Below are 27,039 nucleotides of genomic sequence, written 5' to 3'. Positions count from 1 at the left end.
TGTATGTATGTATGTATGCTCGCTCATATGTATGTCTGTATGCATGGTCATATGTATGGCCATATGTATGTATGTATGAATGTATGTATGTATGGTCATATTTATGGTCATATGTATTTATGTTTGTATGTATGTATGTATGTATGTATGGCCCTGTAACCTTATTTGGAAGTAAAACATATTTTGAAAATAAAGGAAGACATTCAAAAATTCAGTTTGCATGATTTTCAGTCTGTACAAAATTTTGTCATCTCAGAAACTTACAAATATTACATATATGTACATACATACATACATATATGTATATATATGTATATATATGTATATGTATATATATATTTAATAAGACATCATAGACTGACCTGATTTTCAGTGCCCATGTAGAAAAAAGACCAAAACAACAATAAAATCATCGTATGTATGTTCATATGTATGTATGTATGTATGTATGTATGTATCCTCATATGTATGTATGTATGTATGTATGTATGTATGTATGTATGCTCATATGTATGTATGTATGTATGTATGTATGTATGTATGTATGTATGTATGGTCATATGTATGTATGTATGTATGTATGGTCATATGTATGTATGTATGTATGCTCTCTCATATGTATGTATGTATGTATGCATGGTCATATGTATGGCCATATGTATGTATGTATGTATGAATGTATATATGTATGTATGTATGTATGTATGTATGTATGTATGTATGTATGGCCCTGTAACCTTATTTGGAAGTAAAACATATTTTGAAAATAAAGAAAGACATTCAAAAATTCAGTTTGCATGATTTTCAGTCTGTACAAAATTTTGTCATCTCAGAAACTTACAAATATTACATATATTACATATATACATACATACATACATATATATATATATATATGTATATGTATATATATATTCAATAAGACATCATAGACTGTCCTCTGACTGACTTTCAGTGCCCATGTAGAAAAAAGACCAAAACAACATTAAAATCATCCTTAACCCTTAAGTGAACTGGCCTTGTCCCATAAATAATAAATTACAGGCTTGGTAGGGCGAAAAAATAAAAAGTTGCCAGAAAAATAAGGACTCAAATAAAGTACAGATATCTGAAAAATCTGCTTAAGTACAGTGACAAAACATTTTGTACTTATTTACTTCCCACCTCTGTTTAATAGCATGATATTGTGTTATTGATATTATGTTGTGTAGCTTGATGATGATGGCATGAATAGTGCGCATGCTGGTGTCTTTATTAAAGTGACTGAGTGGCAGATCACCCTCATGCATGAATAATACGTCAGCAATAGCCTAATTTTACAAATGATCCATGATGATGAAGGCACAGAAAAATAGAAATGCATGAAAAAAATAGTATATTGTCAATATTTCAGAGACCCCCTAGAATTTCACGTCATGTTTTCAGGGGAGCTCATGTCTTATTAAGACGAGCCGAGTTCCCCCCTGAGTTCCTCGTAGTTTGCACCCTGGAAAGCTGCGAGTCTGTTCAGAACTAAGTTGAGATTTTAATTATATTTGTTAAACGTAAGTGGTAAAGTATCTGAGAGAAGAGTGGTTGGAGTCGTCCTAAGATAAGTTCCGTAATTTAAATTAATACTATGCAATGTATGCAAAAATATTCCATCTGGCTTTGTGTACAAGTTGGCCGTGAAAAATATCTCATGCTGTTTTTATATGTACCGTGGATGCTGAGCAGCTGGTCCCATCCAATCAAGCTTTTAATCAGAAACTAAACTGTGGTTTGCTCCGTCCAGTAGGATAAAGAGTTTCAACTGTACTGTATATAATCAGCTGACAGGTAGTTTGATTCTGAATACTTTCTGTCTAAGTGAGGACGTCCATTAGGGAGTGTCGTTCACTTTCAGTGGACATCCTATACAACTTGGGTAGTGCTTATAAAGTGTATTGATTATTAAAGCGATTGTTCACCCAAAAATAACAAGTCAGTCATTATCTACTCAACCTTGTGTCGATTGAGCATCTGAGAATCATTGAGAAAAGTGAACGGTGACAGTTTTCAAACGCAACAAAACAACAACAAAAAAAAACATAAAACACATCCATACTGCTCGTCTGGTGTAATCCCAGTCTCCTAAAGCCCCAACAAACTGCCAAACTGACTTGAAAGACGTCACTTACGGCACGTTTTTAGCCTGAATCTTCACTGTAGATCCTCAGCTTGGAGCCACGTTCACCTGCAAGTGCACAACATCTGAACCCGGTTCTGGTTCGGTAGCTGCAGCTGAACAGCATGTCAGGGTTAGGGTTAGGAAACTCCACATTTCAAACCAGTTAAAACAGGCATATTAATTTACTTTTTTTTTTTTTAGAAGGGCCAGATTAAAAAACAAACAAAAAAGAAAAGATAAAGGGGCCAGATGTTTACATTTCCTTTGTCTGACCTGTAAAGTTAGGACTTTAAACATATAAAACAATTTTATTCACATTCATTTTATTCGTTTTCACAATTGGAAAATAAATTATGCAATTTTGTAATCCTGGCTTATTTTAATGAAGACAACGTTGTGTTTAATATCTTTTTCATTCAGTTTGACTCTCATAAATTGGCTCTGCTTAAACAGCCTGAGATAAAATAATAAGTGTCTCTGTGTTTAACAGCAGACATAACCACTGAATGGGCTCATTAGCCTTCAACTAAAATGATAGTTTTCTAATGAACAGTGTAAACACTCATAAACCTAGAGTGTTAATAGATTATTTAGATAAACCCACAATGATAATACCATTTTTCATATTTATAAATGATGAAAGGGACAGATTGAGGGCGTTAAAGGGCTGGATTCAGCCCATGGAATGTCAGTTTAGTAGGTCTGATTAAAAAGTCTCAGAGAAAAACAAATTTTTCATCAAGTAAAACCGTTCCAACTTTACTCAGAAACTTTTGCAGCTTTTAGTAGGAAGCTAATTGCAAAAACATGCTTTCAGGGTCTTTAAACATTTGAGAAAGCTGCTTTATTTTTAACACAAGAATGACACTCCTACAAACATAAAGCGTCTTCTCTTTCCAGACAGTGTCACAGTTGCAGATTGATACCGCTCTTAGAAATTGCTCTGCAGCACAGAAACAGAGGGAGTGTGTGGGTGACAAAATGAGTGAATAATCAGTCACAAGTTCACCAGAATCACACGGCACATTGGGGGGGAAAAAAAATCCTCTAATGAGAAAAGTGCATTCAATGATGCATGCTGGTAAGAAAAGGGCAGCAGAGAAAACTCACCTTGTTCTGTATCGATTGTGCAGGCTAGATCATTTAAACAATTCAATTACAGCAAAAGCCTTTGTAACACTAGATTGATCTCTGTTTTTCATTCAGTACATCATCAGCAAATGTGTTATGAGTGCAGTGGGGCTCCTGTAGCATCGTAGCTTGCATGTTTGCTCAGATCGTTTCTTAAAGGACCCTCGGTACCTGACACAGACTGAGGATTTGTATTCTCAGCCATCCACCTGCTCATCCTAGCCGGACGTGATTGGATGTTGGCCCGCTTCCAGCATGTGACGCATTGTAGCTGCCTTCTAGGCATTAAACCCTAAAGAGCTTTGCTGGAAAGCACTGAGAATATTCTATTTCAATGTGCCACTTTGTAATTCACTTTGGAGAAGCCCTACTGAATCCAATAGAATTTAGAATGAGTCGAGTTCCTAAAATCGGAGGAAACAATCTCCCACAGAAATGTTTGGTGCTCTGTCTCGAAGCACTAAAAAGGTGTCATGGATATTAGTGGAGGGATCGTTGCGAGTGTGTCACAAAAAGTGTACTAGTGCTGCTGTTTTAGGGTACCAGCAGTCACCAAATAGCCAAGAGAGAGCTGCCCATTCATCTCCTGCAGCCTTTCCATGTGACACTTCCCTCCCTTCCATCTCCTCCATTTGCTCCCTTATTAGAGGGTGTGAAGTGGTGTTTGAATTTGGTTCCTGGGCCTCCTTCTCAGCCGCCTGCAGTAGCTCGACGCCGAGAAGGAAAAGAAATATGGGCCCACGGAGCGATATTTCACTGGCACCGGCTTGACATTGATGGATAGAGGATCATTAGACATTTGCCAGTTTGCTTGGGCGTAGAGTTATTTTCAGCAATAATGTATGGGAGAGGGAACAGGGGTTGGAGGAGGGCTCCTGGTAGGATCTCAGAGGGCCACAGAATCCAGTGTGGTGGAGTTTTGTACAGGTCTTGAAGTGAAATGTAGGTGGCAGAAACCACAGAGGGGCTCAATATATTAAATTGCAGGTTTAGGTTTGTAAACTCTGATTGGATTCGTAGTGCAGCGGTTCCCAACCTTTATTGTCAGCAATCCCAGATTAACTCAAATCCCCCTGCACTGACATCTCTTCGTGTTTCCAGTGTGATCATTTGAATTGATTTTAAACGGGCTCTTATTTAGTGCTAAAAAGTGGATATTGTTATATTATATTTCAATATAACTGAACTGTCAGTGTTCCAGCTGTTCATCCATTAGCCTGCGCTCAGCTAACAATTTCCAGGCTGTTCTCATTCATCATCAAATTCTGACATTTAGTCCAAGCGTGAGCCAACTGTGACGGCCCCCACTGGTTTGTGGACAACCATATTGAAGCCTTGACTTTGGCATTACGGGGGTTGCCATCTTGTTTTTTTTTTTTCAACCACAGCATGCACAATAATGACGAGAGCGAAACCATGAAACACAACTGCAATCTTGATCGTCTCTTCGACAGTTTCGTGAGCCCTGTGTGAATGACTTGTCAGTCACACTAAAGCCCCGCCCTAAAGCATACCCTAATTTACTGTCTATTGAACTCTAAACGGGACCATAATTTACAAAATGAACATCGTGCTGTACAGAGGAAGACTTAAAGCTAGTGATTGAGACCATAAACTCATTAGGAAACTGTTTACTGAGGTCATAAATCAAGTGAGAAGTAGGGTGATTTCCTCATACAGGAGTAGTCACCTCCTATTGGCCATTAGAAAGAATACAGGTGTAAGGCACTTCTGCACTGGCTTCACTTTTATGAGACGCACCAGTAGTTGCCGTAGTATGAATAGAGAGAAAGTATGCATATGGATGAGGTGGGGTGGATGGGTCGAACAAACAGAGGACTTTGACCCAGGACACCAGAGTTCAGGAACGCAAAGTAACGTAACGTAATGTAACCCAAAACGTGATCTTTTCCTAATCCTGACCAAGTGGTTTTGGTGCCTGGGTATTTATTACATCTATCATATACTCAGTACTTAGAACGTCTCGCACAGATCCTGATTTGCACACCTGCATCTGCAAAGCTGAGTACCAGAACCGACCTGCTGACCGCAATTATCTCAAAGTCAAATCAGGACCATTCATTTAAGTCCTGCAACCTGACCTGCACTCATAATTAAACACACACACACACAGTCACTCCCTTGTGTTATCATCCAGCTCTGCACCTCAGCTCCTGCAGCTGCTGATGTGTTTCCTCAGTGACGACATGCCTAGCCTGTGGCTATCGAAAGCACAGGCTAGGCACAGGCTAGGCACAAGCTTTTGGCACTTTTTACAGCCGGCAAAGCCAACGGCAACTTTATTTTCAGTCTCTGATCACAACAAATTTTTCTCAAGCATTCAGCTTGGCCTTCAACAATGTATTGTCCACAACTTGGCTATCTTTGCTGTTACATCATCCATGTTCACTATCAGCCTACAGTACCATTATTTGGCAGGATGTGGGGTCAGAGGTTTCACAATAAAATCCTGTCGACTGATTAGACATGACATTATTAGCAGATTTAAATATAAACAATAACACATATATCATTTTTCATTGCCATCAGCCCACTTTAACTATTTAATCAGTATTTATAACTAACTATTTAAACTATTCATTTCTTTTGGCTGACAATTTCAGCTGTTTGTCCATAACTTTTAGGTAACTTTTGAACTGATTTTTCATTATTTTTAATTTCAACAATTTTCTGTAATTTTAGCTAACAATTTGAACTGTTTATTCAATGCTTACAATACAATCCTGTGTGAGTGAGTTTTTATATTTGTGTGTGCTGGGCTCACACTGAGCTACTCTACAATCCCTCCTTGTACCCCCTGGTAACTGCAGAAGTACCCCCCGTGGTACAGGCACCCCCCTGGTTGGTAATCACTGTCATAGAGTTTTCAGCTCCTCTAAGAGCCACATATCCGTGTTTCTTTTCAGCTGACTGGCACAGAAAACATGTGCATCATCGTCAGTCAGTGCTAACTCAGACGTCTCTCCTTGTCTCTGTAGTGATGGTTCTGCTAATTGTGACGATGCGTCGGAGGAGGAAGGAGCCCCTGATTCTCGAGGAGGAGCGGGACATCAGGGAGAACATCGTCCGGTACGACGACGAGGGCGGGGGAGAGGAGGACACGGAAGCCTTTGACATGGTCACCCTCCGCAACCTGAACGTCATCAGAGACCCCAACGTGCGGCGAGACGTCACACCAGACACTCCAACCTTCTTTCATTACCCATCAACCACTCGCCCGTCCTATAAATCCCTGCCAGACAACGTGGTGTTCCGAGAGTTCATTTGGGAGCGGCTTAAGGATGCTGATGTGGATCCGTCAGCTCCGCCATATGACTCTCTGCAGACATACGCTTTTGAAGGCAGCGGCTCTGTAGCGGAGTCGCTAAGCTCTCTGGAGTCACTAAGTACAGACTCAGATCAGAACTATGACTATCTCAGCAACTGGGGACCACGCTTCAAAAAGCTGGCCGACCTGTACGGCAACAGTGACGCCACCAGCGTCTTCTCATAGCCCCTAAATGTGTCTCTCAACATTCGTCGGACTTAAACAAAAAAAAAAAAAAAGAGTAATTTATTGTCGGAGAAAATGATTTTGTCTGCCTTAGTGCATTGGAGGGAGAGATTCAAAGACAACACAAGAGATATTGAGAGAAAAAAAACTTCAAAGGTTTTTTCGGTTTGTTTACCTCCTTGTATGGATTTTCAAAAGCGTGCCATGGTGAGTTTTGACACAGACTTCAAAAGTGGCTTGACTGAGGAGGAAACCTTGTGTGCAAAAGACATTAAAGGTTTCAGATTTTGGGCTCCAGTCCAACCATTGACTGCCGAATGCATACATGTTGGAGCATTTTTAACGGGGAGGCACCTGTCCTTTCATTCCAGCGATGGGCACAGGCCCAGCACTCTTTGCTTTGATGCATTCCTTTGCTATCTTTGTGCTGAAAAAAAAAACATTTCTCATGAAATGTTGTGTCCCTGGCGGCTAATCAGTAGTCCCTTGACTGTTCATATGAAATTTGACAACAATTTCTATGGGTTTTTTCTTTTTTTTTTTGAGGGGTTTGGGGAGCAGAGTGTTTCTCATAAACATTTAAATGACAGAGCCACATTATTCATGGACTCTGTCATTAATCTCAACACTGTACACATACAGTATAAACAAGTAGTCGATGTGCTAAGGAAGTGATGTGAAGACATACATAAAGTCGTGCAAATAATAAAAAGAACGACACTCTCGTCAAGTTTGATGTCTCCACTGGGTGAAGCAGGAAAGAAGCGTATGATTTCTCTTATTCTCCTAACAATACATTTTGCAGATGTTGCAATGTAGTGTTTGTCTGAGTCTGTTTTTTCTTCCGCCTTTCTATTTCCGAGTCCAATGTATAATTTCTGAGCTATGAAATTCAGTTGTTCTGCTTTTGTACGAGGCTGAGGGGAATGTCTGAGCTCCGCTGAGGGATCGGCCCTTGTTGTGTTCGAGAGCGAGATTCACGCCACCTAGGCTCTAGAAAAAAGAATTTCTGAAGTGACGCTCCTTAACCGGGTGAAGTTGTAAGTAAATGAATTTTGCTTCTGTAGTTTGCAGAGTCCAGCATATATTGTCATGCGGAAATGATGCCAATCATGTCCATGGTTTGTTTATTGATGGTGAAAGGACACACTGTATGATAATGATCACTTGCCGCATTGTGCCGATTATGTTTCTCCAAGCTTAAACAAATTATGTTACGATTGGGTGTCATGTACGACCGATATGTATTATTATTTATTTTCAAGAGGCAGAATTGTGCAGATGATGTTTTTATCCTTTTTGCTGAAAATAAAAGTTGACATTCAGTTCCTTACAAGACTGAAGGGATTTCTTTCAGTCCATCTGAGCACCGAGCGATGAGTAAATAAACTCATTCTTGAGAAGTGGGACAAAAACATATTTTGGGGGGGGGGGGGGGGGGGGGGGGGGGGGGTTTGATTGTTACCCTTCAGTTAAACTGGAGAATGAGCTTGGCTATTAAATCTCCTAGTGACTGTTACTGTTAAAATGAACAAAATGTTAATGGAGTTTGGTGGGCAGTGAGACAGGCGGCCACTGAACTCATCGTCCGGAGGGCTTTTGTTTTTCAAGATAACGGGCTTAACTTTAGATTTACAGTTATAACCAGCTGATCGACTTACAGCGGAGGACTCGTCGTCACTTGGGTGCACAGATCCTGCCTGTCTCTGCTGTATCTGGGGAGGAGGGGGCTCGGGGAAACAGCCCACTTCAACCATAGATCGTATATTAAACAGGATTACAACCTATTTAATACACAGTCAGTTATTTGGACTGTTGTACTTTTCTTTTCATTTTATTTTTTGTGGGTGACGGGTTGAATTTTGTCACACAAATAATCATAGCATTATAATCCAAAACATGTAGGAAATGCTTAATGGTTTTGGTTGCATTGAAAAAAAGATTATTTAATTAGCTGTATAATCAAAACATTTTATATATTTTTATTTATGTCTGTGGATGAAATAATTTGTCTTTGTTATAACAACACACATTAGGTGCACCATGACATTTTCTGTTGACATAAACCAATTTTATAAATCATTATGAACATATATGTAATGAATACAACACAAAAAATATTGTTAAAAAATGATTATTAATTTATTTATGTATTTATTCATATTAAATTAACAAAAGTACTAGTTTTAAACACACTCAAGAAAGAGAACTGAGAGTCATGTCACCTCTGCAGATGAAATGTCAACTTCGCAAGATGGAATATTTGATTGAGATCTTACAGTCGACAAAATGTCACATTTTCTCTTGACGCAAATCAAAATATTCATTTTTAATCCGTAATTCTTGTTTAGCTTTGATTTAGAAAACAGGGATCCTTAGGGTGTAGGTAAACCCTTTTAATGCCTGATTAAATCATGTTTTTATAAAAATCAGACAGAGTTAACAAAAGTGTTGGAGACAACTTTAACAGGCCAACGTTCTGATAAAAATTACATTTTAAAACAAAAGTGATAATAATAGCACATTTTACACCTGTGTTATTGGTGTGTATTTTTAGTTTTAGATTCTGAAGGCTTTTAACACAATTTTAAATTGTTTGAAGTTGTGAAATCTTGTGGGATAAAGGTGATTTCTGCCACAGAAGATATGTATATATACATATACATATATATGTGTAATATATTTTATGGTAGGACATGATTTGTTCCAGTTCTGAAGAACGAGTGAAATACAGGTTATGATAATAAATTACAAACTGCATCTAACAATAATTATGAATGATAAGAAAAATGATCTCTCACTCTGTGTACTGGGGAGCTCATGGAGCCTGAGAGGGAGCTGGGGGAGGAGAAGATTTTTTTTTTTTTATCATATCTCTTTTTGATGAGGCTTTTGTAGTTGAAAGACCTGATCGACACAAAGCACCGGCGCTCCACAGAGGCGCGTGTGATGACTGCGAGGCTCACCGTCGGCCATCTGAGGAGTCTTTTGCAAGTTAGCCAAGCCTCCGTCTCGCAGTCAAAGGAAGCTCCATTAAAGGTGTGTTCAAACACCGATGTGACGCCTGGCAAAGAAACATGTAAACAGAGACGTGCATGTACAATACCAACAACACTGTCTCTGTTTGACCCAATCATGTTTTTGACTAGAACTAAAATGTCAAAATTCCTCAGTGCAGAATCTTCCCCACTACTGACCTAATAAAAATGTTAGATAAATATTTTCTTCTCATTTTATGAATTTATTTAGCAGTTAAACTACATTTTCTGTACATTTTCTGCAAAAGTTCATTTAATCTCATTATTTTGGTCTGGAAACAGGTAAATCTAAGAATATTTTCTCTAAAATATCCAAATAAGCCTTCAATAATGTGCCATGTGTAATTAAATGCAGAATGTAAAGTCCTCCTTGTGTAATTAAATCCCCCAAATCCCACAGACAACATCCAAGACGAGTCCTTGATGTCTTAAGTGGTTCTGACTGCAACAAGAGCCAATTTCATTTTCTCAAAATTCTATTTCGTAACATTAAATATTTTATTTAACAGTTCAGTTGTTTCCATGCAGGATGCTAAATGTTGTTTCAATTGTCCCAAGAACATGCAATTATAAGAATAATGTTTCTAAAATTATTTGAATCAACCTTACCTCAGACGTATCATCTGTATCTTCTCTGTATTTGCAAAGTGTAAGCGCTTCCTCCTGTCAGTAAAATCCTCCAAATCCAATAGACAACACCTAAGGCATGTTGTCTGTCTTATACAGCCTGGAAAACAACAAAGGTGAGTGAGTTTCTTTCTATTTTCTGGAGATGTTATCTCTACAGGATACTAAGTGTTGTTTCAAAGGCCTTTCTCCAGGCCTATAAACATACCAATTTAAGAAACGCCTCAAAAGAAATAATTAAATAATCTGAATTAGCCTTACATAATACCATGGATACCTGATTTGTGCCTGCAGAATGTAAACGTGCATCATTAAAGCCACCAAATGTCCAGGAGACAATACCGGGTTAATGTCGTTTGTGGTAACTACGGTCCTAACGAGGAGTTTAATTCACTGATGCAGGCCTGGTTCTACAAGGGTGCAAAATCATGCATTGCACCCTCGCTTTAATATTTTGCAGATATTGGTGCACCACCACTAATTTCAGACGCAAACCCCAACCATCTTGTTCTGGACCCAGACCTAACAGTGTTAAATACACCGGGGTTTCAGAGGTGATCTGTTAAGAGCTGTTTAATTGGACCTATAATTCTCCTAATGATTGCACCTCTGAGTCAGTTCCAGCACCATTTTGTTTGCGAATAAAGATAGAGACAAGAATTCTGGATCTTTTATGTAGATGTTTGACACCCCTTTAAGCATAGATGGATTATAAGACAGTGGGGTGCGAGAAAAAAATGCGATGGTAATAAAAGGGTCTGGCTTGGGGGCCCAAGGGCTCCGGGCCGTTCAGGTATCGTGTGTTGGTGCAGCAACATCGCCAACAAAGGCAGCGGATACACTGTCTTCAGTTGATCCAACCATGTCAACAACTAACCAGGACGTTGATATCGTGGGTCCAAATTCCACCGATGAAACATCCAGGACAAAAAAGCCTGTAAAATCTGTCATTGCAATTGTAAAATATTAAAGGAAATGATTCCCATGGCTTGTGGGAGGAGGAAAAAAAAAGGGAAATAAATCTCGTCTCAGATTGGGTCATGACTTGTTCAGCAATTTTAATTCTGAATCTAAAAACGTAATATTGAACTTAATCTGCAAGAAGTTCAGCTGCAAAAGAGCACAAACCAAATTCAGCAGCAAATCGCTTCCATTTTGTCCTTTTTAACTCTCGACTGTAACTGTGTGTGAGTGTGCGACTGTGACTCAGTTGATGACCCACAACAAAGCGGATCAGTGTTTAAAAGTAGCCGACTAGCGTCTCTCGGCTGTCTGTGCATCTCGACAGCACTCAGAGCTTCATGAATGCAACTGACAGTATAATTCACAGTGATGCAAGAGATTGCAATGAACTTGTTATGAATCTTTGCTTGGTAAATATGTCGTCTCCTTACAGGTATTGACATAGTTTCCAAAGCTTTGAACCTGGCAAAAACAAAACATCTGAGATTTTTTTTTAAAGTGTGAGTCAGGAGTATCCAAGGTCAGCGTGTGCGCTCATTAGCACGCTGTTCACACAAACCTACAGGAAGAGACGTGGAGAGTTCTTCTTTCTTCACACGTTATCGTTCATGATAGCCTCTTGCATAGCGTATTCAAAACCACAGAGATCACTTGTGAAGCTAGACATGGAAAATAGAAGGGTTCTTGTGGAAATCAGGAGATGGAAAACTTCTGAAGTGGAACTGGAGGGGGTTTATAATCAGCTGAAGTTAGAACATACAATCATTTCTGGCGATAACACTATCCAAGGGAATAAAAATCGACAAAAACCAACCTGAAACCTGAAAAAAGAGAACACGTTTTTATATTTTTACAATTTAATGCCAGACTATGTAACATTTGAGAGAGAAAAGAGAACACATTCGGATTTAAAAAATGGACTGAAGCAATAAAACAGACCTTTACTCGGTTCAATACACTTTGGGGTTTTGTTGCTACAACTTTAGTTGGTCTAATATGACCAGTAGCTTATGGTGGCTAACATTAGCTAGCGTTAGCCAACAATGTAAAGGACATAATAAACTTTATTTGTAAGATGGTGCATAATAGAAATTACAAAACTATGTCAGGTGTTCAAATTTATTTTTGTGGAACCTGCTGACAAAGTAGAATTATGTCAAACTAATTAGTAAAAACAATGAGAACCAAATGTTTTAATTGATTCAACTTAAATTTATTAAGTTCATATAACATAGCTGGCTTGTTGCATGCACCAGTCTATGTCTTTCTATAATAAATACATACATATATATGTATATTATGAAAAGTTACCAAAAGAAAATTAAAAACAAATTTAAAGCATTACAATAGAAAAAAGGGTTGAAGTCAAAGTTATGTACAAAAAACAGGAAAATTACAAAAGAAAAACTACAAATGAGTCTTCAGACAAGATTATAAAATACTGAATGTTTTGTTTTATTTTTTCACCTGTATTTATTCAGAGAACGATGCTTTTTTTTTTGCAGAAACGCCTCGATCACAGTCACACCTGCAGGCTGCCCAGTAAAACCACAGTCTGATCTGCCAGCCAATGAGCAGCTCCACTGGAGCAGTCTGGGGTTAAAGTCCTGCTCAAGGGCACCTCAGTGGTAAAAATGTTTGAGGTTTTTTTGCAAGAAGGGACATGCTCTGATGACCTCAGACATTTTGAAGGATAATAAGGCTGTAATAGTTCAGCAGTGCATTCTGGGGCTTTACCACATTGACGTAATTGAATCTAACACAAACTGGGAGCCAGTTTACTGAAGGCAGAACGGGAGTAATGTCAGCGAATCTTTGGACAAGCTGGAATCGATTAATTGAGGAATGAGATAAGCCTAAAAAAAAGTACATTACAGGAAGGTTATAAAGGCGCAGATAACTTTTTTCTGTCTCAGAATCCTGATCCTAAAGTCTTGCACACTTGCAAACGTATGACTCAGTAGTGTATTACCAGAATAAAAGACTGTGGGTGTGCATCAGAAAAACCGGGTGTGCCACATCTAATTTTCTCTACAATACAGAGTAAGTTAGACTGATGTGCCCATCCACAAAAAATGTCACTCTCTTTATATGTTTGCCTACAACATGACAATAACACAGTATAAACAGCACTGTAATCACTGTATAATCAGTTCTTTGGCTGTTCTTTTAAACATCACAGTGTGATCATTCTCCATCAAATAAAACAATATGGGTCTACAACAGATAACAACTAAGCAATAGCAGAATTTACACAGCATTCTCCAAAAAGACATTTACATGACATTTTATTGGGACACACAATGTGCAAGCTGGCAGCTTAAAAGGCAACAGAGTGTGGCTTCTCCTAATATAATTCAGTTATTTCATTAGTCTCCTTAAATTCCCTTTCATAAAAAAAAGAAGTTATTCAGTCTTTAAGTATTCTAGCAGAGCTGCAGGTGTTGCATTGTTTACTACGCTGTTAATCTGTCATGATGCTCGCGTCTATCAGCTTGCATAAATTTGATTCGGAGAGCAGGCTGTGCACGATGTTTTTCTGATCTTTTAAGATGAACAATTAAGTTTTGAAGGAAAAGTTTAAACAAAGTCCTAAGTAAAAATTTGTTCTTACTCTTTAGACCACACCCCCGGACACACCACAGGTACAACAGCATATCATCTGCATAAAGATTTGCCTCACATGAAGCTGCTGTGGATGCCTGCTGGTAAAACTTCTATAGCAGATATAAAGTTGGGCTATGAAAGGCTATTCAGTGGCAATTCAAGTCACATAGTCTCACAGTAAAAGCGGTAGAGCAGTAGTTAGCATTTAGCATAATCCCATAGGCTAACTGTCACTTGCACAAGCAGCAAACTTTGAAAAAAAATGAAGTTAACGAAGAAGTGCCAAAAACTGCAGCTCCTCAAATAGCCACTTCAGGCTGCCTCCAAAAGCGAGTCAACCTCCATACACTTGCATAATAAAACGTCCAACTTTACAGCAAAAGTGTTTACAGTCTGGTTCTAAAAATGGGTTTGGTCTCTTTGGCTAATTTTCCCGTTCGTGAGTTTAATGAAAAAGGAATACCAGTATTCCCAGTACAGATCCCAGTGATATTTCGGCAGGATCCAGCTGGTAGATCACATATAGTTCATGAGATGTCTTTTATCTAAGCAGATAGCCAGCGGCTTGAGCACAGACACCTGATGTAAACTCCAGCGCTGATAGAGGCTGCAACCAGATGTTGATTTTGATTGACCAGCTGTCAATCAAAATCAACAGAGAGTGTCTTAAATGCCCTCAGCCTGGGGGTACTTATGAGCAATCAGGGACCCTCTGCTATCAAGGGCTCAATCTGGACCTGGGTTGATTACTCGTGTTGGCCCTGGCGCCTCGGCTCTGGAGGCCCCAGGCAGCTACGGACACTTCACTCAATTCTTATCATAACCGTGCATCATCAACAAATTGCCCCGACAAAAAAGGTGCCCATTTTCAGAGACTCTCTACGAGATGAGGAACACGCTTTTCCTCAGATTGTCTGCTGGAACACTGCTAATGGAGTTTGACCTCTTCGCTGTCTGTTAAAGAAATCATTCTCTGCAGCAGCCTCTCACCTTTACGTTCAACACAGGTGTCTGAGATCTCTCACTTTAAACTTTAAGGATTCATTTAAAAACCTGATTAAATCATAGTTTAATTTTAAAATGCTGCACTGGACTTTAAAATTATCTCAAAGTGAAGAAAGATAAAATGCAAACCTCTCTTTAAACCTCAGCTTAGCTTTTAATCAAAAACCTTGATTAAATTTAATTCTGTCACAACAAATCTGGATTCTAATCTGAAAAGATGTGTGTCTTCTATCTTTGCCTCCAGTTTGTTAATTTAGAAGACAGGTTTTTCTCAAAGGAGAAATTACAGCTTTGCCATCATGAGTAGGCTAACTTGGCTAACGTTTTAGCTTGCAAGCAAACAATATGTTTAGTTAGCTTTTTAGCTAGCTAGTAAAAAATCTAACATTATTGTCTTTCTACTTTTTAACTAATACATAACACAACATTTTGTTATATTTTTTTAGCTAGAAACAATGTGATATTTTGTTAATTTTTAGCTAGTAAGCAAACAATATAACATTTTTTTTGTTTGTTTGTTTGTTTTTCACTTTTCAGTTACCTAGCTGACAAACAATGAGCTGTTGTGTTAAGGACTACAGAGCTGTTTCCTGCTTGTAAAGTTACTAGATCTCAACAGCACTATATATATTATATTTATATGTCTTTATTTCTTTATTTTAATTTGGGTAAGTGAGTGCTGAATGAACTGAATAGTTTTAATTGTGCAACAGAGACCTGCATACATATAAATTTGCGTCTTCATATTTTAAATCTAGTTTTGCTAAACTCTGTCTAATAAAGACAAGGTTAACTGTACGTGTGATGTTTGTGTTTGTGTCAGAATGTAATGCATTAAATAAGCATTTTCATGTGTTGGCAGTTAATCATGAGAGGAATCATTATGGATATTAAGGTGAAAAAAATATGCTATAGGTACAGTATATCTTTTTTCTGGGGTTTAAGACATTTACCTCATGTATAAGTTGCCCTCCTCTCGAGCACACAGGCTGAGAAATGAGTTGAAATATAAGCTTAACTCTGAGCCAACTGGGGACTAAGTCCTTGCATATTTATGCATGCGGGTGAATATTTATTTCTGCGATTACCCAGCATGAAACAAAACTCCAAAGAAAGTCTGTCTCCGTTTTCTTGCTCTCACTCCGAACAAAAATAAAAATAAATAATCCGCCGGCCGTCCGTCCGTCCCGGGGTGCATGTTGGTGGCAGGGAGACGGGGGCCCCTGCTCAGGCATCAGCTGGATAACTCCTCACTGGTCCTTTGAAAAAGAGAAAAGGGGGGAAAGGAAGATCAAAGGCCGTTGCAGCGCCATGTTTTATTCTCTGTCTCTCTCAGCAGCGCTCACAGTTCGCCTCGCCTTCAGCAAGAGAAATGTCAGACCTGAGGTTTGTGTACTCTATAGTTCCACACAAATTAGACTGGTCCCAGACCTGGGCAGTATAAATAATTCTCTTGAGAGGTATGTGTGTGAGCAGGAGTGCAACAGCTTGCTCCTCAAGCGCCTGGGGAAAACAGGCAGTGGAAAAGTAGGTCAAAGTGGCAAGATTAGGGTAATAGGGTGTAAAAGAAGGGAAATTTAGGATAATAACTGGAAAATAACACAAGATGGATCCATCACTGATAAATCAGTGCTGAGTGAAACTGGAAAGAGTAATAAAATAGTCAGACATTTGAGTGGAGAAAATATGAGCTCTGATCATCTGGCTGAGCGACTCAATCGGCTTTCAAAGGCTGCCATTTTGCTCATCTCAGAAAGGTCAGAAACAACAAGATAATTGCGAGAACAATTCAACTCTCCATCATGATTCATGTTAGGAGCAAAGTTTTGCACAACTTCATACAATTTTATCTGCACTTATACCACAGACAACTGTTTGTTCCACCATGTCAACACAGAATACCCATAATGCACATACACACACATCAAGAAAGTGTGTTTCACTCTAGGTGCATACATTAAACAATGAATATTCAGATTATTTTAAGTAATGTGCAATAAAAAAAAATCTATAAATATGTAGATAATAGAAAACAAAATAATCGCCCACTGTCAGCTGAGATAGAATCAACCCGGCAGTTATGGACAATAGATGGATGGATGGAAAATAATAAAAATGAGGCGTAGTAAATGCAGTCTAAAACTAAATAAATAAATTAATAAATAAACAAATAAATAAATAAATACTTTTTTCAGAGTGACACACAGCATCTATTCAACTCTTCACACTCAGCCCCCTTATTTTAGATAAAAAATAACAGCAGATTTCCTGTGAAAAACACACTGAGGTGGGTAAACGAGAACAGCGTCAACTACATTTTAAGACTTCTTTGACTTTTATTTACAGTTTTTCAATTATTATTTTCAGTTTTCAGATGTACTTTAGTTAGGTTTAGGCAACAAAACTAATACCCACATTGGCTTTTTTTTTTTTTTTTTTTTTTTAGCCCCAAGTGCAAATAGCTTTGTTGGCTACAGACACCCGGGTGCTTATCTCAGGTGCAAATAGCCATCAATAAATCATTTCAGGTTAAATTACAAAATCAACCAGAATGTTAATTAATAAATCTTGAATTAGCAAGTGCAGAAGACAACGTGTGGACCATTGTGGATGCTTCTCCTCAGCACCTGTCTACTTAAAAGTGCGCAAATGTTTTGTCTTTGATATCATGATAATTTAAATAAATGGATCTGATAACATTTAATTTGAGAACTCCTGGTTTAAATGATGCGTTATACTACCTCTTGGTCCAAGGACTTCTACATTTTAGATATATTTAGTTCAGCATTTCCCAAACTTAAATGTTGCATCCCCAATTAGGTGTTTTTCACTGGATTATTGACTGGCAGCCTAAAATACGTACCATATTTCCTCAAGTAAGCAGCTGACAGCAACATCGACCCTTTCATGACTTTCAGCAGAACGGACAATAAATGTAACACATCAGCAACATACAGCTGAGGTCAGGAAACGTAACAGCTTCCTTACTAATGGCTAAAACTTTAAACCAGCCAAATAACGTGATGGAAACATATATTATCATATATATCATATAAGTCTTATATCTGAAGGTGCTCATTATTATTCAAAAAAAGTCCACTTCATGATAACCTTGGCAGAGTTAAACAAGGTCTAATCTACCTCAATCAATCAATGATTAATGCTGCAGGATTATTCAGCTGTAGGATATTTTATGTGCTTGTTATATCTTTAGATTTTGTTTCCCAGTGCAAAGCAGAATCTTTTGATTTATAAAATGGTTTTTAGTTTCTGATTTTTCCAGCCAGACAATTTATTAAATTTAGTTCAGCTAAAAATTAAAAAAAAGAGAGCGAGAGTCAGATGAAAAGTACAGTATGAGGATGTGGAAGTATATTTCATAAATCATTCTGATGCCTTGAAGGAACAATGATTGCATGCCAGTGAATAATAGGTGAGAAAATTTAACATTTGCCGAATTTTAATGTGATTTCCGGTGTAATTTTGTTGCAGATACAGAGACAGAAACAAATGTGCATCTCTAGCCATCACTACACACTACATAATTATAGTAAGAAGTTTCATTTTGCTTCCATTTGCCCTGCAGTTACTGCATTATTCTGTTAATACAAACTCAGAACTTCCTGTATCCATTTCAAATTAAAAGCCCTCTAGCATTTCAGTGGGCAGTGCCAGTTCTTCATCTTATTGATAAAGTGGTGAGAAACCTGACATTACACTCACTTATTACACCCATTAATGCTGTTATGTGCTTTTATAATGAAATAAATACATTTAATGTACATTTTAATTTCATGGTTTGTTGTGTACTTTAACAGTAGTTTATAAAGATGTAGATATTCTGTAAGTCTGAGCCCTGAGCAGATACCAGTTTTGGGTTTCTGATTTCTGAAAAAGTTTGGGAGCCACTGATTTAGTTTTATATTATTTTCTAACATTTTCCCACTGTTTGCTAACTTTGCCTCTGACTTCTTGCATTTTGAGCTTTTAAGTCTCACCCCAGAAGAAACCTTATTGCCTCATACAATTTATTTTGGATGGCTTACAGAAAATCTTTTAGAGGACTGTCTCATACAAAATACAACACCTGTGGACAGTCCACGCTCGACAAAAACAACCCCAGCGCTCATTTATTTTGAGTTCTCTAATTCTCATTTGAACACGTGACCGCAGAGCCGATACGAACACGCTTGGAGCATCAGTACAATGATGAATTAAAGTAATTAGAAAATGATGCACTGGAGCCCTCTCCAGTGATGATTGGCAAAAACATGTCAGGGCAACATCAGCATTAATGAGCCATAATCGACATAGGCCTAATTAGCAGCACTTTGTACTTTTACATAGGTTTATCATCATTAGCCAAGCCTGGCTTGATATAGCGCTGAATGTGTGGGTGGCATAAGTGTTTGTTTATCATGTAGACACGGAAAATAGTTACATGCTACAACAGCCTCGGTGGCGGGGAGCGACTCCGTAGGCCTACATCTGCCATCAGGAGGGGCTTCAGGGCTAATTAGATCTCAGAAGACTCTGGAAAGTGTAGAAGGAAACATGCATATTTAAACAAACAGCCAGATTCTCTGAAGGTGTTTGGGGGGTTTTCTTAGTCATATTTAACTGATTATACATTCAAATCAGGATGACTAATAAATCATCTATCAATGGGACTATTACAACCCATCAACAGGCTTTAACACCACTTCTGTGCATTTTAGTACCACTGTTACAATCTACACTCTGAGAAATAATGCTCAGAAAGGTTCCACAAGGATCCCTTTCAGAGAGTTCTACATAGACCCCAACATAAAGGGTTATATGTGGAAACCTTTGGGAAAGGTGTCCCACAAAAACTCCCTATGACAGGTTCTACAGAGAACTTTAATATGGTTAAATGGTTCCACCCAGAACCCTGTACTTCCACCTTCTGGGTGTGAACAAGAAAAACCCCCCCACCCATATTCCAAAAGTTTTATATAGAATAGAAAGGGGGTTCTACTAAGAACTCCATCCAATCCAATCCACCCAAGGGGTACGACCAGGAACCCTTTTATATACTAAAGGTTTTATTTAGAACTCACCCAGGGACTCCTACTGAGAACCCCTCCATGTTCCACAGGTTCTAACAAGAATCCACCCACTGGGTTCTACCAAGAACACTTTTATACACCAAAGGTTTTATCAAGAATCCAATCGGGGGAACCCTTTTACATTATATGGGTTTTTCCAAGAATTCACCCTGAGGGTTCTCTTACTAGTTCAAATTTTCTTTCTAGAACCCACCTAGGGGGTTCTACGAGGAACTCTTTTATATTTCTCAGGTGTTATTAACAATCCACCCAGGGGATTCTACTGAGAACCTTTTTTGTTCCGAAGGGTTTATCAAGAATCAACCTGGAGGTTCTACTAAGAACTCTTGTATATTCCAAGGGTTTTTTCTTTATTTTTTCTACCAGAAAAACTTTTATTTTTAAAGATTTTTAACTAGAACCCACCCAGACGGTTCTACCGAGAACTCTTATGGTACAAAGAACCGTTGATGAAAGAGTTCATCAAGGATTTCAACAATCCTTGAAAAACTATTTTTTTTTTACAAAGGTTTCCTTTGGATGAGAAGAGTTCTTAATGGAACCTTCAGTCAGACAAAGAGCCATTGACAAACAATTCCTTCAAAAAAAGGTTCTTCAGAAGCAAATGGTTCTGGGTATAACCTCGGCCCTTCAGGAGGAACCTTCTCGGAACCCTTATTTCTAAGCGTGTGTCAGTCCGAGACAGAAAAAGTTTGACTCCGTTGGGGAGGATTTCTCTCTCTGCTGATCTTACGCTGTTTGTCTGACATAATTAATGAAAATATTCATCGATCATGTCTTCTGCCATCCACTAATTTACATACTTTTACATGAAGCAAGTCGACTCCCTGCTTAATAATTCACTGGCTGTTTTTCCCCTTTCTATTGTCATTTCAAGGTGCGAGCATGCCGGGTTTATTTTCCTAATAAAACCGAATGGCACAATGAGAGGATGGAATTATCCTGGTTGTATTTAATTGAGTTTGACCAGGTCCCTGCTCAGTGTCGGTCTAATCTCCCCGCAGCACTGTAGTCTCTCTCCCAGGGAGACAGGGGAGGCCGATAAACTTTGAAGCTTGCGCTGAGAACCTGCTCGCTGCACCCGCTGCATTATTCATGAAGCAGGGACTAGAGCATCTTCAAATGGCCTGTCATTTCCTTTTACCCTCCATCACAATGGCCATATGCTGCACACACTAGAGGAGGGGATGGGGGAAAGCAATCTCCAGCTAAGCCTAGCCAAACAGGAACACATACATACTAACAGATGCATTCACAGGTAAACCCACACAAAGGGATATGTACAAGTGGGAAACCTTGGGAATTAAAAAAAAAAAAAAAAAAAGAAAAAAAAACTGCTGTGGCATATTTCAATCTTGTGCCATTCAAAACTAACCTCCTCCCACTGCTTCCACCCCACGCAGCTACAGCTACTGCTGCCTAAATAAACATGATGATATTCCCGTATTCCTGCCAAACTGGAGTCAGTGGCGGAAAAAAAAAGTTATGAAAAGGACAAACAAAAGGAACAATCAAAAGTTTTTCAACAATATTTTCAAAGAGCCATCCAAGTTTTGTGACATTTCTGGAAAGGTAAGAGCTGCTCCGGCATAATTGTTCTCATAGGAGACGAAATCTCTCACAGCGAGGTTCTTTTTTTCTCCATTTTTTCAGAGCTAAACAAAGTGCGGAGGCGTAGGCATTGTTGGAGTTTAAGTTGCATGGTCTACGGTTTCCTCAATTCTTCTTCGCTCTCAGATCCATGACATTTTGTCAGCCACCCCTGAGTCCTTTCAGCCAATGTTCCGCACCTTATTTGTATTTACGGAGTTTGTTTGCGTGACAAAAACACACAAGGCACGTCCCCCGGAGGTAATTGGGATTGCCGTCATTTGGCCTCCCTAATGTCTGCCATTCAGCATTAACATATCATTAGCTCTTTCTGGGACCGTTCACTCAGAAAATTAGAGGTCTCCATAGACCCCCGGCTCCATCAATATGGCAAAACCCGTTGACACCTTCTCTTTGTAGTCCTCGTGAGACAGAAGCAGAATGAGGAGAGACGTAGGAGTAAGAATGGTGTTCCAGGTGGTTCTTGATTATATTAATAAGTAAAACTTAATTGTGATTTGATTATATAATTGGGATAGAAAAAAAGGTAACTGTATTCTATTCCAGTTACAGAAAAAAACAACATAATCAGATTAGAGACATTTAGTAAAAATGGTTATTATTTGGAGGATTACAATTTTAAAATACATTTTAAAATAAAGAATGATACAATGCACACATAATTCAGCAATACTGTCATCATCCAGGAACTCAACATCTAATTTAAATAAACATTGACAGAGAAAACCAACCCCTAACGCTAGCTACACAGAACAACTGATTATGTTAGCTACACAGAATGGCAGCTAAAGTTAGCTGCACAGACTAGGTGCTATTCAGGGATAAATCAAGGGTATCAGTAATGATACCAGTTTTGGGTATCTGCCCAATACAGTGCTCATGTACTCATACTCATAAAACTACCACCCATAGAACCAACACGATGCAGAATTAAACAAGCTTGCTAATGTTGACCATCTTTTGAATGTGGCGTCATTATCAGTAAGAGACACAATGTCCTTAACGCCATGCACTCATGACTGCAGTGACATGATGTAAAGTACTTTAACTGTCAGCCTGTGTCTCTCTTTGGCAACTGTCTGTAAAATTGTTAAACAGTCCACGTAAAACTGAACTGAAACAATCTCGCAGAGTGAGTTGCTGTCCAATAAGTCCCGCCGGGCGTAAACTAGTTGAATGACTCGGCTAATTAATCCAAAAACAAGGAACAAAAAATAAACACTGCTGCCACAAGCGTGTAATCCTCTTTTCTTGGTTGTTTATGTATTCTAGTCCTTCTGGTTGTGAAATAAACGCTACAACTTTTCCTTGTATGCTCTTCTTTGTTCTCCTGTTAATCTTCACCAAAATGGTGTGACACCAAACTTGACTCTGTCAGGTTCACAGCAGCGAAAAAACTCTGCTACACTCATACGATAAAAACAGCAGGTTCTAGTTAGCTCTTAGGCAATTAAAATAATAGTTAAACTGTTGTTAGTGATAAAATAATTACTGTATGTAACATAGCATCGAATGAAAATGCAAGTTTTTAAAGTCATTGTAAGAACTGTAATGATGTTATTAAGTACTCAAATTGGTACTCAGTGTCAGCAAGTACCCCAACAGAAGTAGTAGTAGTACTAGTATTCATACTCAATCTGAAAAGTAGTGGAATTTGTGCATACTGCTACATTAGCTACACAGACCAACTGCTAATGTTAGCTATACAGACTAATTGCTAATGTTAGCTACACAAACCAACCTCCAACATTAGCTAGACAGACCAAACGCTTATGTTACCTACACAGACACATACACCTGCAAATACTACAACTGCTGATAAATATTTTGGCATTTTGGGAGTAAGTTTTTGTCAGTTTTGTGAAGTGTGAATACCATACTTAGTTGGCCTACATTTAAATAAGAATAATAACTGATATAAATCTAAATGTGCATTCATTCACAACAAAGGAAGGAATAATTAATAAACCTTACAACAAACATATATTTTTGGGTTGGAGGTGATCCAAAAGTAACAACAACAACAAAAAAAATCAGGTTACATTATTTTAATATTGTTATACGTGGATTAAGTTACTGACTGCATTTTTTTAACCAGTAACTAAACTGAAATATTTTTAAAGACAAACTTCCAACCCTGGTGGCTGCAGCTGATGGAACATCATTCTCTTTTCATAAAAGACATAATTGACACTTTCTTCTCCTGACCTTCACCTTGAAATAAACGAGGCGCTGCTGACAGATTGCCGAACGTGATAAAATTGCATATATGGTTCCCGAGGGCTGACATGGATTCTCCTAAAATAACAGCGGCCTTAAAGTGATTCGTTAAATGCTTTTGTAAAAACCCCCGTCCTTGTTGAATGGTGGAGATGAACTGCGCTGCCTTGATACCTAATGACAAAACATCTGGCAGATTGTTCCTGCGCTCTGATGGAATTGCTGTAGCTCCGGCATTTAGTCTTGGTAAATACCTTGTTTTGACACCTATAATGGTGTGAAGTCTAACTTGTTTTTGTTGTTGTCTCACACACTAAATAGGTAGCTGCTGTAAAGAGAAGCTGTTCTTCTCCGGGGTAATTAGAGGTTAAAATTAATTCCAAATAGACGCCTCAACTCTCTAAGAGGAGAACGCTGGCTCAGGCTGTTTATGTGTTCACCTGCAAGGTATATGTGCCTTTTCTGATGCCAATTTCTTTGTTTCTCTCTCATCTCTCCTACATATTATTATTTGTGTTCGATATAGAAGCAATACTAGTGAATAAGTACTTTTACTCGTGCAAAAGCAAAACAAATGGGGACAAAATACACAAAGATAAACGAAAAAACAAGTGTGACATGCAGAACTTGACATGTTACATTTAAATAGTCATAATAACTATAATAACATTGACATCATGCAGTTACTACAATTTAAATTAGCGTTTGAGTGGATATCTGTTATAGTATGTGCATTGTGAATGATTGTGTTTAAGGGAGAGAAGAGAAAAACAGAATAACAATGAGCACTACTCATAGTGCATTCTAAATAAATACCAGATTAATAGATAAATAGATGTCTGCAGTGTGGTTTTTGTGGTTTTATATGTCAAGTGCATTACCAGGAATACAAAGGCAAATCCTAATTATATGATGTAAACACTATGTTACATAAGTATAAGACAAATAAATCCTTGGATTTTAATTAACAGTGAGAAAAACGAAACACGTGTCCCTCTAATTTACACTTATGTCATTTATTTACCACTTGCAATGTAAAGATTCATCCTGTTAAAACTCAAGACTGTAAAAAAATGTGTTTCCTGTCTTCCTTGATTTTGTCTTTTCAGCTAGTACTCTACTCTCTGCTAAATTTTCAGAGTGGAAAAGTAACAGGAAAAAGATATTTTGCAATCAGCATAAAAACGGTCTTTCATAATTTCTTTAAAATGGCTGTAAACACACAGTGTTATGTAGGAGTAATCATGAAAGAAATAGTAGATTGTGAATCAATCAATTGATTGTTTAGAAATGCTAAATATGTTTGAGTCTCTGCATCTTTAAAGTAAAGATGTGCTGCTTTTCTACACGTTTGTGATGTTGGGAGTTTGAGCTGTTGGTTGGATAAAAAGAGTAAATCTGGGAAAGATTTTTTACTATATGTAGACTTTTTATTTTTCATTTAAATATTAATACATTGATCAATAAAGTGTTGTGTTTTGTGAACATTGGCTTTACTCCCTCATTGTTATTGCTCTTACAGAGCCTGTTTTTCTCTTAGAAAAGTCTTATTCTTATTAAAAGACTTTTGATGAACCTTTCAATAAAAAAAAAACAAAACAAGAACATAAAGCCTTTTCCCTAAGAATAAACAAATATTCACTTTATATTAGCTGTTAACTGATGAAATGTATTCCTTTTGTTTTCCCAAAAGTCACTCATGTTGACAACAGACAGGTCAAACTCTCTGTTAAACATCTTATTAATGAACACTTACATGTAAACAAACTAATTTCAGACTTTCTCGAGGTCGTGCTGTATAGAAATTACTGTCAACACGAATGACAGATAAAGAACACGTGAAAATCTGTTGTATTTAACTGTGTTACAGTTGAAGTCTCAAAAAGGTATAAAAAAGCATGAAGTACTAAGGTGATTAAAAAATGTAGACACACACATTTCTCTCCAGAAATCATGCATCGATCAGTTTCTTGTAGGGACTACTTTGTTTCTAGTAGAAAAGAAAATAGTTCTGGTAGATTCTGCTGCAGAAAGAAAGTAGTTTTGTGGGTTATCTTTGAGCACCACAAGCCAAATGCCATCTAATTCCATTATATTTAAGAGAAGGCAGACATCTTTACGGCTGATTTCTCCAAAACTTTGCAACTCACTCCAAGAAAAAAACCTAGATGGATAAATAGCGCTGCAGGACAGGGAAAAATATTTATTTTTGTTTTTGTGGTAAACTGTCCCTTTAAAGGGAGCCAAGCGCCCCATAGCTCCCCTGTATTTTGAACCGTGGCTATTGTTATTGCATTGTACTGTTATTATCATAAACCAGACACCAAACATGATCAGAAAGAAAAAAAGTATAAAGAAAAGTTGGAGCTGCTCGGGGCTGCCGGCATCAATCAAATGAAGAAAAATATCCTCAAGGTTGCCACATAGCTGGCAGCTAAATAAAGCTATCTGGCCAGGGGACATGTTTGGGCCCCTGATGGGCGTATCAACACATGCGCGACAGTGAGTAAATATTTCCCGTGGATGACCATTAGAAAGTCACTGTTCGGTGGTAAAGGCTGTCTAATCCCTGCTGGTATGTGTTTCAAATTCAGCAGACAGAAGGAAGCTGATCCAATTCCTTGCATCCTGCAGGACACAGATCTGCATTTCCTCTGCACTTTGATGAAACAGCAGCCAAGCTGTCCGCCTCCATTAACAGCCCCTCTGATTTTACACTGTGCTCTGACAACCCTGTGTACGTGTGTGTGTGTGTGTGTGTGTGTGTGGCTCCTCCCGCATGTGTGTCTGTGGCTGCATATAATAAATATGTGCGAGCGCGTATGCCTGTGATGTATGTCTTGGGACGTGTATGTTTATGTTGCTTTATAGTCAGGAGCTTGAGGTATCACGACCAGGACAGTCTGTGTTTATTTTTAGAAAATCTGGACCAGCTGAAGCCTGCTGGGAGACACAAAAAGTAATATATATATATAAGACTTTAGATTACAGCCTGCGATGTATAGCGAACTGTAACTCTTCCAAATTTACAGAGTAATTTCTTGTACTAAAAGTGCACCGTACGTATAGATACAAACTTGTGGG

The 27,039-nt window shown here is 38.2% G+C and overlaps 1 protein-coding gene across 1 annotated transcript in view; it reads left to right on the top strand.

The window, feature by feature from the left end:
• LOC146307724 (cadherin-7-like) overlaps positions 1-8,132 on the top strand; it is a 172,032-nt gene extending 163,900 nt beyond the window's left edge. Inside the window, exon 12 of the mRNA XM_084746904.1 lies at positions 6,280-8,132. Within this exon, the coding sequence (XP_084603030.1) occupies positions 6,280-6,794 (515 nt within the window). The 3' untranslated portion in view covers positions 6,795-8,132. The remainder of the gene's footprint in view (positions 1-6,279) is intronic.
• Positions 8,133-27,039: the final 18,907 nt, after the last annotated feature.

The sequence above is a fragment of the Lutjanus erythropterus genome, chromosome 21 (assembly GCF_056507025.1).
Source record: "Lutjanus erythropterus isolate fLutEry1 chromosome 21, fLutEry1.hap2, whole genome shotgun sequence".
NCBI classification, from domain to species: domain Eukaryota; kingdom Metazoa; phylum Chordata; class Actinopteri; order Lutjaniformes; family Lutjanidae; genus Lutjanus; species Lutjanus erythropterus.
Note: the sequence above shows the minus strand (reverse complement) of the source record. Positions and strands in the feature narration are given on the sequence as shown.